Below are 12,160 nucleotides of genomic sequence, written 5' to 3'. Positions count from 1 at the left end.
TTTATGAACCCACAATTTCCTATTTTCCTAACATCGTCGTGAAATCAAAGATTTTGAAAATGAGGTACTTAATTCCTATTTTTCCTTATATGTGTTAAGATATATATAACTTGGTTTTTGAGGGGCTTGTTTGTTTTTTGTGGTACTGGGGATTGAACTCAGGACCCTGCACTTGCCAGGCAAGTGCTTACTCTACTGAGCTATCACCCCGGGCCCTATATAACTTGTTATGTCTATGTTCTTACGGCAAATCTGAGCTCCCACACACATTTCTACCCCATATCTAGCCACTCAGCCAACATCTCACATTCAGGGCTTCGATTTGCTGTGCCCCTGCCTAAGCCTGTCATCCAGCCCCCCACTCACAGTCACCTTCACAGGGAGACCATGAGAAGTCCTATCAAACACCCTCCCAAGGTTACATCACGTACTCTCTTGAAAAGCACTTTCCCAAGCTGGGCCTGGTGGCACATGCTATCACCGCAGCGCTCAACACACTGAAGGAAAAAAGAACAAAAAGGAACAGCCTGGCCGGGAGGGGCACTTGCCTGGTACCACTGACACTGGTTGTGTCGAGCTGGGTTTAAACCTTGCATACAGGGAGCTGGGGAGACAGTGTGCCGGTCTAAGCACAATGGCCACGGGTTCCCTATGTGGCACCTAGCGCATGCTGTGCTGGCCCCGCACCAAGCCAGCCACTGAAACACCCAGCACTGGGGAGGCTGAGACAGCAGGGTCACTACAAGTCTGAGCTGCGTACTGACACCTTGTACCAAAGAAAGAAAGAAAGAAATAGATTTTTTTTTAGAAAACCTTGAATACTGAATTGTGCACGAACCTGTGCACATCTACACAGGTACACTGACACAGTGTAACACAGCTCTTGTTTCTTTCCATGCTAGCTCAGATGAAATGCTTCCACATACTGGATGTCATTCGAGTCTCAGAAATGTGGAGCTAGCGATTATCACATGGAATAAACTAAATTTTGTTTTTATTACCTATTAATGAGGAGAGTTTCACTGAAAAATGTTCAGCTGAAAAAATACCAAATGACTTTCTAACCCAATTTGGTGAGCCCTGCCCACGTGCACTTCTCAAGGAAAAGCACCTTTGGTTGGTCACTACTGTCAGGCTGAGACCTTATTTTACAGTTCCTTGCCAGCTAACAGCTGTTAGTCTGAGTTACTTTTCATATTGAAAGTTAACAGTTCTCTCTACTTCACACTAGAATGTGCTTAGTCTTAAGGATTCAAGTGAATACTCCTTATGATTAATAATAATATAAAATAAAGATATAGATGAGAACCCAGGGATGCACAGCTAAGCCTGAATCTTCCTAATACCTGTCTGGAGCTCCCACACTGCGTCTAGAGCGTCACTATTCCCAGGGTGAGAGCCCACATACAGAGCACAGTGGAACGGCCACGTTTAACCCTTTCAGCTGTTTTGTGGTGACGTGGCCAGTGCAGGCGAGCTGCACGGTCAGGAGGTGTCCTCAGGGCTCAGTCCCTCCTCAGGCCAGGTGTCCTCTGCGTGGAGACGGCCACACGTTTCCCAGTGCCACTGCACAGTGATCTGTGCTATCTGAATTAGCTAGGCTGCATGACTTTCATGGGTAGAGCCTGAGCAATCAGGTAAAGTGACAAGATATTGCATCCTTGGAGCTACAGGACACAACCTAAAGCCACGCTCTTCCTGGCGTTACCACTTCTGAAAACATGACCGAAACACAGAAGTGCCAGCAGCACACTCCCTCTAGGCCCAGCACCAGGCTGGGCACTGCACACTGGGTCTCTCATACAGTCTCACCACGTGGATGAAAACCCACTGCACAGATGGGTAAGCCGAGGCTTCCACACATAGAATTACCTGCTAACACAGCACATAAGCAGCACACCCAGAAGTCCAAGCCAGGACAGCAGCCTCAACGCCTGACCCTGAGATCTCCTGTGTCCGGCGCACACACGTGTCAGGGTGAGGTCCCCCAAGCGCGCTGAGTGCACGTGGGCAGGGCAGAGGCTGAGTGGGCAGCCCAGGGGAGTGTCGCGGATACCTTGCCTTCCTCGTCGCAGGCTGCGTGGATCTGGAAATAGTCCCTTGTGGAGCAGGGCGGGCGCTCCGTGCACTCGCTGGACCCCTCTTCTGCAACGCAAAACAGTACCTCAGACACTGGATGCTGCCTCTGCAGCTCAAGGGCAGGACGAAAACCCAAACCAAATGCAAACTGCAATGTAGAAAGGCCTAACTGAAGCAATTTAGGCAGAACTAGCTCGCCCAGGCAAGCAAAGGCCCGCGCTTTCCTTGTCCCAGGACGGTACGTGTCTCCATGAGCACATCACGGCTCTTCCAGGAAACACAGTCCTTCTTCCATGACCAGCAAACACTGAAATTTGAAGAAAATTAAAACATTCTAAGGACATCTCCACGCCAACAAGTTGTCTAGAAGTGTAAAGTGTGTTAAGTTGGCAGAACAGACCCACAAGTTACTTGTGAGGCACGGACCAGAAAGAAATCAGAGGGCAGGTAGTAGGAAGGAATGACCCGAGACCATGACTCCCGCCCTCTAGGCCCCCTCCCCATGGTTACCCCGTTCCTGACTGTGAATGACAGTCTGAACTCTGCGCCGGTGCACCACCTACCTGAAAACTGGGAGTCCTCATCACAGCGCACGCACTCCGTGGCGCCCTTCTCTGAGTAGGTGTTGCGAGGACACACCTGGCAGCTGAAGGAGCCAGGCTTGTTGCTGAACGTGCCGGGCTTGCAGGGGAAGCACTCCGAGGTATACGCCACCCCTGTGTGCACATGGAAAGTGGTGTGTGAGAGGCCCAGGCTCACAAGAAGCTTACTTCCACGCAGTGGCGAGACAGACATGCCACCATACACGCCCTCCACTCCACTACTCCAGCACAAGCAGTGTCTGCCACGTGCCGCCACAGGTGGGCACAGCATGAACATGACAGGTCCAGAAAACACTTGGCGCAGGACATGACGGAGGTGAGCTGACTACCGGAGCTACATGAGCGGGTGGCGTGACGTGGGTCCGCATGGTGAAGTCCACAATCCACTCCCGGAGGCCTCCCGCCACAAGTTTCCTTTCTCTCCTCTGAGCTCCTCAGTCCCCTAAGTCCTACAAGACCCCAGAAATGACCTCTGCCCTGGCTTGCAATTCCAGCTCTAGCCAACAGATGTCTGTTAACTAATCTGCTAACACTGCAGGAATAAACTCTCAGACATACTAAGATAGAAGTAAACTTCAACAAAAAAGACTCACTACTTTAGTTAAAAGCGCCTCTAACTGAGGATGAACCCAGCCAGGATTGATGGGCTGCCCCGTGGGCCAAAAAGGAGCCCGCAGCAGGGGCAAAGTGGTGCAGGGCCCAGTCCCTGTGCTGGCCTTTATGGCACACGGTGAGCCGGCGTCCATTCAGAGCAAGCTGGTGCCTGGCACCACAGACAGCTCAGGACTGTGAAGCAGGCCTTACACACACTGACACTTCTACTGTAAGACGTCTAAAATTACCGCCACACTTACGTCTTTACACAGATTAAATAATTCAGGTCAAGGGTATGAGGGACAGGAAAATAAATGATGAACCTGCTGGAAATAAAGCTCAAGTCTCTCGCCTGCAGGAACCCGTGTGTGCTATTTCTTATCCACTGAACCTGTGGGTCAGGTGGGCCACACTAAGCAATGTCTTCAGCGTCACCTGGACAGTGCCTGCTGACCTTCAATGGTGATGTTCTTCACCAGCACAGGCTTGGCTGCCTTGGAGCCCATGAGGATGCCTGTGGTTCTCCAGTAGAGGATGTTTGTGCCTGACTTCAGCATCACCTGGGAAAGACATGAGAGCGCGCTAAGGAAGCCTTCTGCTTCACCGCATCAAAGCTACTCTCATACGATTCCCCTGTGTATTATGATGAAAAATCACTGACTTAGAACCCAGACAGGTCTGTTCATAACTGAAGCTGCACTGAATGCAACGCTTCCACAAGGAAGTACCAGTCCACACTGTGGAGTAAGGAAGAGGACGCCCTTCAGCTGAGCAAACAGGAAACGATGCGGACCACTCCGGAAGGTCTTGCTTGGAGTGGCTCGCTCGGCTAAGAGGTGGCTCCGGAAGGCCCTTTCTGGACCTCTGCACCGGTGTTTCTCCAGTGGCGGGGCTGATGGGAGGCCTGCCCGAGGAGCCCTGAAGCCTGGTCTCCTATGACTGCTCCCTCCAGGCCCTGTCCAGGCCCTGAACGTCCAGGGGATGAGCCACACAGACCCCGTGACTCAGGCCTCCACCCTCACTAATTGGGTTTCTCTTTTTTTTAATTAATTAATTTTGAGAAACAAATAGCAATGAGACAGTTTAAGAACAGGTTAGTCAGACAATTAAAATAATTGATACATTGCATATTGTTGTCTTCCTAGTAGTTATTCATAGTACAAGAAAGATGTAGACATGATATCCTGTCCAAACAGTATTAGTACAAATCTTTCTTCTCATTGAATTAAGAGAAAGTAGCTGTATGCCCATCCTAACTAAAAAGGAGAAAAACCTAGGGCTTCTCTTAAAATCCATCCTACAGCAACCCGGAGAGAGCTTTGCTCCGGGTCAGCGACTGCAGCCTCGCTCACGCTCTGGGCTCAGGTTGCACGTCCAGCGCTGTCCACCAGGGGGCAGTCTTCTACGCACAGGCAGCTAGCGGGTCCTGATGGTGAGTGAGCGAGCGAGCCATCTCAAGGACGCCCGGCCTTCTCCTCTGCCACCTTACTCCACCGCGGGGCTCTGGCCAGAGGTGAAGCATGTCCTGCAGCGCCCGTCCAGACCGACAAGCAGCGCGCAGCACCTCCCCGCCGCGTGTCTGTAGGCTAGGGCCCGGTGCTTCTGGAGCCCGCCCCGCTCAGGCCCGGGTGAGCGGACCCTAAATGGTGAGCCGAGAGCAAGGCCTCTGAGAGGGCCCATGCGCTCTCTCAGGCGCCAGGGCGGCCCTGCTCCTGCGCGTGGGCCGGGAGGTCGTCCCTCACTGGGCCCGAGCTCAGGCTACCCTCCAGGCGCCACTCCAGGCCCTGCCCAGACACCATGCCACCCACCCCGCAAGATCGCTGCATCCGGAGATGAAGGCCATCCGACGCAGAGAGAGAAACACACAACCCAGAGAAACACAGCTGTGGGTGGACCTGGGTTTTACATCCGCGTCCTCCTCCAGAGGACACCTTGGAAAACAACAGGCTCACAGGGCCCTTCCATTTGGGGGCCGAGAGGCAGGGTCTCGCCCGGTGGGAGCAAATGTCGGGGCTCCAAAGGGGAGAGCTGCATCAGAATCCAGCTGGCCAACGAGGCCACGCAGGACTCAACAAAACAAGCTTGCAAGTCCCTTGCTGGGCACCACAGTGAAGAGAATTCAAAGGTCTTCCCAGGGTCAAGGGCCCCTGGTGCTGCCACCCTTGCTGGGCACATCTGGAAACCCACACACATGAACTGTGGCACCGTGTCCATCCTAGACGCCTCCTCTCTCGCCAGTGCTCCTTTAGTACCAAGGGGAGGAGAGCTAGGGTTTGGTGGGAAAGGGAAGGGAAGAAGATCTCAGGAAAGATGAGGTCTGAAAAATAAGCTACAGAAGGTAATCTGAGCTCATGACACTTAGGGGCAACTTCTTTAAATGGAGATGCCCTTAGCCAACAGGAAATTTTGCCCTTCTCTTAAATTAAATGCATGCTTAGATGTCAAGACAAGAACCAAGCAGAAGGAGATGGTGGGGAAGGGAAGGAGAAGGAACTCACAGAGTGCGAGCCCCACTCTCCACTGTCCGTGAGCTTCACCCACTTGTCGGCGGTGGCATCCATCTCCTGGCACTGGTCATTCTGAATCTGCGGGTCAAACACAAGGTTCCCAGTGAAGCTCTGACAGGGGAGCACACCTGAGCTCGCAAAGCACAGCTGCCGCCTCTGCTCCCCCCTCCCCCCGTGTGCACACCCAGATCTCAACGCAAGTGACAACTGCACACGGTGCACGACCCCAACCAACCACATCACTGTCATAACAAAAAGCAAGACCGCTGCAGAGAGAAGGGACAGCTATCACCAAAGTCATCACGGAAACCTCCCCAACTTACCTGTGAGCTTTAACAGCTTGTAGTCACCATGTAAGCCCAACAGTATAAAAATAAATGTGGGTGACTTTCATCTTTGTGGCAGCAAACTTTTGAGTCAGTAAAGTGGGATTTGCTCCAATTCCTAAGGACTTAAATGGTGAGTGGCTGCAGTGAAAATCTAAGCAGGGATTTTTTTTGTATGTGGTTCTCACTACACAGCTCAGACTTATAGTGATCCTCCTGTCTTAGTCTCCCCAGCGCTGGGATTACAGGCATTCACCACCACAGCCAGTTGCTGTGGCTAACACAGCGCACCCATTGTTCTGGGGCCGGCATGGCATGCAGTACTGGGGATCGAACCCAGGTCCTTGCACTTGCAGAAAGGCACTTAGACTGCCAAGCTATCTCCCCAGCCAAAAGTACTGATCTTTTATTTGTGGATAAATGTTAATCATTTGGCTTGCCATTTCCAATCACTACAGATATCCTCAGGGTCAAACACCTTCTAAGTGAGGTCCCAGGAATTCTTCCAAGATGCCCAGGGCTCAGGATGCTACTTTTCTACATTGACACAGAACAGAAAAACTTTGAAAAGTGAGGCCATCCTTCTGCTTCTGCAAAACAGTGGCAGAGGAAGGTTCACATCACCGGTGCTCTGTCATTGAAACAGTCACTCATCTCGGAACTGCTCTGCTGCCTTCCTCATGCCATGACCAGTTCGCACACATGAAAATGTCTCTGAGAGAAACACTATCTAAACACATGCTGGAATAGTCCTTTTGCCACTGTTATGGTTTGTGTGTATTTGTCACACCAAAACCTCATGCAGTCATTGAGGCGGGCTTCTACAGTTGTGATTAATTCATGATCCAAGGCTGGGATTATGGGTCTGAGGAACGCCTGAAGGTAACATAAGAGAGACAGACAGACTTGCTCTCTGTAGCCATTGTTGCTGTTATTCCTCCCTCTTGCTCTTGCTGTTTTGCTGCCTTCTGCCACCATGAACTGCTGCTGCCTTCTGCCATGTGCCAGTCTGCCTTGGAGCCAGCCGAGTATGGACTAAAGTCTGCAGTTAACTATGAGCTAAATAAACCTTTCCTTCCTGTCACTTTGAGTGTCAGATATTTGTCCCAGCAATGAGAAAAGAGTAACCGAGACAACCACCCAGACACCAGAGAACATCTGCTCCTGAGGATATTTACTATATCTCCACGTGGCCCACCTCATACCCCAAGCACGAGGACCACCCAAGCATCCGAATCCCAAGCAAACACCTCATTGTAAGCTGGGAGCTGGCTACCACCAAGTCCTGACATGGTCACTCCATCCTTCTGGGGGGAGGTTGTTTTTTGTTTTGTTTTGTTGTGGTACCAGGAATTAAACTCAGGACCTTGCAGACCCATCCTTCTGAAGATCTGTGTCCACTACTGTTCTGAAACAAAAGTAGGTGTATCTTGGTCCCAGCCCTTATTCTCTCTAGATTTCAGTTTCACAATTTAGGAAAAAAACAGTGTGGATGAATAAAAGTCCACACAGCTGTGAAACTAAATACCCTCGAAGTTAACGACGACGCTGTCTTCTAATCCTCAGAGCACAGCTCCAGCTCCCAGCCCTCCCAGCCCTCCCTCTGCTAACCATTAAGTCAGAAACTGGGAAGTGCTGGCCCCAAATGTGGAACCACAGCCGGCAGAGTGCCAACAAAGGGGGGCAGAATCCGCCTCCCGGCCCTTTTCCTACTGCTTGCAGAAGAACTGCAGTGCCCCTGAGAGGAGATGGCAGCCCAGACCTTAGCTCGGACAGTGCCTCACAGTCAGCGTTCAGGGGCGCGCTGGGCAGCGCCGAGCTAAGTACTTACTCTAAGCACTGGGAGGCAGCTAGCTGGCTGCCACAGTCTTAGTGACACTATTGACATGTCCCGAGAGGAGAAGTGTTGCGTAAATACATGGAACTTAAAAGTAGATATGGGGCAGGCATGGTGGTATACACTTGTAATCCCAGCATGTGGGAAGCTGAGGCAGGAGGATCTCTGTGAGCTTGAGACTCATCTGACTACAAAGTGAGCTCAAGGCCAGCCTGAGCTGCACAGCAAGATCCTATCTCAAAGAAAAAAAAAGTACATATGATTGCACGCTACCTAAACCCTCAAAGGATGTTAATGCCAAGGGCCCTGGCAGCACAGGGCGAGTGCCAGGGACTGGGAGTGGGGCCTCCCTGCTCAGTGACACACAGCCAGCAGTCCCAAGGGGGACCTGGCCCAGAATCTGTGAGCTTCAAGCCTGAGGCTCCGACTGTTGTGGAAAAACCTCTTCACACTTACCGCTGACTCAGACATTCTCATTTCTGAGGCAGTCACAACGCACTGTGTCCGGTGTGAGAAATCAATCTGAAAACATTTTTAAGCCTTGAAGTCACCGCCACGATAAATATTTGCTCAGCTAGGCACAGGTTACGGTGACTAACCAGCACAGGCAGTGGCTATTCTGTGGGCCTATTACTGCGTCCTGTATTGTGCTATGTGCTGTTAGGCCAGGAGGAACAACTACCCCTGACCATTCTGGACCTCATGAGACTCAGAGAGAAGCAGGCCGCCACTCTGCCCGTGATTGCCAAGAAAAAGAAAACATTTCAAATAAAAACTAAAATTAGTGAAAGTATTTTTAACAAAATGGCATTTACAGCCATAAAAATGAATTTAAAATGAATCTTGAATCTTAGCTACACACAGTCTAAGCCGAACCACCACCCAGCAAGCACAGCCCAGGACACAGTGTGGACGGCCAGGAGACTGACACCACAGGAAAGCTAGCTTATTTTAATGTCAAACAGAGGCATAAAGTACAACGCAATGATGAAGGGACATTTCCATGAATGTCCCTTAAAAGGAATTCCCGATGATGACTATGATCATTGCATACATCTCAGCTGCAACTATGAACTGAAGAAAGAAGAGAAAAGAACATCAAGAATAGGAAAAACCTTACGAAAAACTCAAAGAAGATGTTGTTGTCGACATACTGGTACTCAAAGAAGATGTAGCCGGACTTCTTCAGGTGCACGGCATAGATCAGCGACACTGTGCAGTCATCGCGATTCGACTCGACGTAGCTCCCCCGAGGGGTCCAGGAGGAGCTGTGGAGACACCAGGCAGGGCTCACGCCGAGCGCGGCACCGAGGGCCCACTCACTGCGGGCCTCAGCCCTGAAGCAGACTCCGGCGGCTCCGCAGCAGCACACGGCCAGAGCGACCAGGCTGCAGCGCCCCAGAAGTGAGTGCTGACCGCTAGCAGAGCCTTACTCTTACGGCACACGACTTCTTCGTTGGTAAGGCTATGTGATCCATTTGCTATACAATTGCTATTTTTCATCAAAAATTGGATCACCAACACGGTGACCAGTACTGCCTTGAGTAAAACTGTTCTTCAAAACACCATGCATTTTATTTCTAAGTGTACACACACACACTGCAAATATACAGAAAGCAAGACAGCACCAACACCGGTTGGAGACCAGCATGCAGAGCGGCGCTTGCTCCTCTGGTTATCCAGCGAGCCACGGCCGTAAGAACTGAAGTCTTACAAATGATGGTTTTTAGGTCCCTACATCTTGTTAAGCTTAATTCTTAAACAATCAGCAATTTTAAAAACAGTATCATCACACTGCAGGGCATATGCCACATCTACACAAACTACAATATCCCGGGGGTGAGGGCACACGTGCACCTGAGCAGGTGCAGAGTCGCGATGTAGGAGGCAACGTCGCTGCACGGCAGGCAGAGCGCAGCCACCAGCACTTCACACGGCAGGCACAGTGCAGCCACCAGCACGCCAGCCGTCACAGCCCAGGAAGGCGAAGACACCCTAACATGTAAGACACTAGCCTTGACAGAAAGCAATGGGGAATTGTAGCTTTTAAGGATTAAACTTCTGCTTACTAAAGAACATCCTCAAAATAAACAGGCAACCCCCCAGTAGTGGTGCACACCCATAATCCCAGCACTGGAGTGGCCTGGGGCAGGAAGGTCACAACTGAGCCAAGGTGGAAACTTGGTGACTCAGTTAGAGGCTGTCTCAAAGTTAAAATGATTTCAAAACAGGCCTGGGGATGCAGTTCAATGAGAAGGCCCTCTGTATAATCCCAAGCACGGTGGTAAGGAAAAAGGGGAAAGGAGAAGAGAGGATGAGAAGAGAAGAGGGGAGAGAAGGAAAGGGGAGGGGAGGGGAAGAGAGGAAATGGAGGGAAGGGGGAGGGGAGAGGAGGGGAGAGGAGGGGAGGCAAGGGAGGGGGAATAGAGAGAGGGAAGGGAGGAGAGGGGAGGGAGGGAGGACAGGGGAGGACAGGGGAGGGGGAATAGAGGGAGGGAAGGGAGGAGAGGGGAGGGAGGGAGGGGAGGGGAGGACAGGGGAGGGGGAATAGAGGGAGGGAAGGGAGGAGAGGGGAGGGGATGGAAGAGAGGAGAGGGGAGGGAGGGAGGGAGGACAGGGGAGGGAAGGAGGACAGGGGAAGGGAGGGAGGGGAGGGGAGGGAGAGAAGACAGGGGAGGGAGGAGGGGGAGGGAAAACTGGCAAAACCACAGACTTGGAGGAACCAGCACACATGGACAAACATGTGTGTACACGTAGTACAAGTACACATTATACAGCAGTACTCATGTCTGCAGCATACAGCGACTCTTCTGGCTCCATGACTAAATCTGCTATATGACACAAGCAATTAGAGGAGAATGTAAGTTTAGGGGGGTGGTAGAAAAAAGGAAGAAAGAAAACAAGATCAGAGATGTCCATTGTGACAATTATGCCAGGTAGAAGCCTCCTGCTCATCGATCATCTTCCTTATGAAGCAGCTACTCCAGGCAAAAAAAAGAAGCCACATGAACGTCTCCTTCCACCAGAGCAAGCGTCAGGGCCAGGTGTCCTACCAGGCAGCTGCTGAGGAGCTGCTTTCTAGAGCACACGGCAGGTGTGTGCTCACACTGCGGTGACTGGAAGGTGGCCTGGCCCGGCCAGATTCTTGAATGAACTAGTGTACCTGCAGAGCCCTGACGGAACCCGAGTTCTCAGAACTGCGAAACTGTGGCCCGAAACAGCTCTTGCCTTGTGTGTGACCCAGTCTCAGGTTGTCTGGATAAGAAAACCCTGAGAAGTCAGCAAGCGACACACGGAAACCTGTCACTGCAGGGAGGAGGAGGAGGGGCAGGCGGTAGCAGAGGCAGGCTAGGAACTGGAGGTCATGTCCGCACTCCCCTGGGCCTAGCGGAAGAGGGGAGTAGCGAGGGCACTCAGGTCAGAGGCAGCCCGGGCCTGGGGTCCAGGCCTCTCCGGCAGCCCCCACAGGAGAACGGGAAGCAGCAGCCCAGGGAAGCTGTTTCCTCGCACCAGGGAACACCCTGCAGCAGCACTGCCAGGGGAAGGCCAGCAACCCCCCAGCAACCAGCAGAGCGCTTCCACAGGCCGACCCCCTCCCTCACAGGACAATCGGGTCCAGGTGAGGGCGACGCACTCTTCCTTTCAGGAAAAACCCTGAAACTACCCATTAGCAGTTGTAGGAAGGCTCATAGAAGCACTACTAACCAGCGAAGCTGCAGGACGCTAAGGCCAGCCTGGCTCCACACTCCCCCGGGGCCTCCTCGTGAAGGTACCAGAAGGCACCTGGTCTGTAAGCTCTGCCCACCAGCGCACCTCTGCAAGGCCAGGCCTGTTCTGCCACCTTCCCCTTCGCGTTCATGGCCCTCCCAACCAGGAGGCCACTTACTTGCTGCAGCTATCGGGCCTGCTGTCGGAGGGGCTGACCGCCGTGTCCATGAAGGTCGCCACATTGGAGAAGCCCGCGGGCAGCTCATCCCACTCGTCGAATTTGATGCCACTGCCCAGGGAGTAGGAGCCCTCGGCACACTTGCTGCACACCTGGCTCCGCATCTCCAGGTACTCTCCAGAGGCGCAGGAGAAGGCTGTAAGGCAGAAGCACACACCCTCAGAAGCAGCCAAGCTGTGGCCCCGGGTGCCTGCCCTTCTGGGCTGGCCCGAGCTGTTCTACCCAGCACCTCCTGCCTCCCCCTCGGCTGGCCATAACAAAACGCGCGA

The 12,160-nt window shown here is 52.4% G+C and overlaps 1 protein-coding gene across 1 annotated transcript in view; it reads right to left on the bottom strand.

Annotated features, from left to right (window-relative positions):
• Kiaa1324l (KIAA1324 like) overlaps window positions 1-12,160 on the bottom strand; it is a 66,075-nt gene that overhangs the window by 41,400 nt on the left and 12,515 nt on the right. The window contains exons 2-7 of the mRNA XM_004633579.2: window positions 11,832-12,027; window positions 9,066-9,213; window positions 5,774-5,860; window positions 3,730-3,835; window positions 2,643-2,795; window positions 2,057-2,145 (exon numbers count right to left, since the gene is read on the bottom strand). Coding sequence (XP_004633636.1) covers window positions 2,057-2,145; window positions 2,643-2,795; window positions 3,730-3,835; window positions 5,774-5,860; window positions 9,066-9,213; window positions 11,832-11,995 — 747 coding nt within the window. The 5' untranslated portion in view covers window positions 11,996-12,027. The remainder of the gene's footprint in view (window positions 1-2,056; window positions 2,146-2,642; window positions 2,796-3,729; window positions 3,836-5,773; window positions 5,861-9,065; window positions 9,214-11,831; window positions 12,028-12,160) is intronic.

The sequence above is a fragment of the Octodon degus genome, unplaced genomic scaffold, assembly GCF_000260255.1.
Source record: "Octodon degus isolate 3935 unplaced genomic scaffold, OctDeg1.0 scaffold00056, whole genome shotgun sequence".
Taxonomy (NCBI): Eukaryota; Metazoa; Chordata; class Mammalia; order Rodentia; family Octodontidae; genus Octodon; species Octodon degus.
The sequence above is the reverse complement of the archived record's forward strand: the minus strand, read 5'-3'. Positions and strand labels throughout refer to the sequence as shown.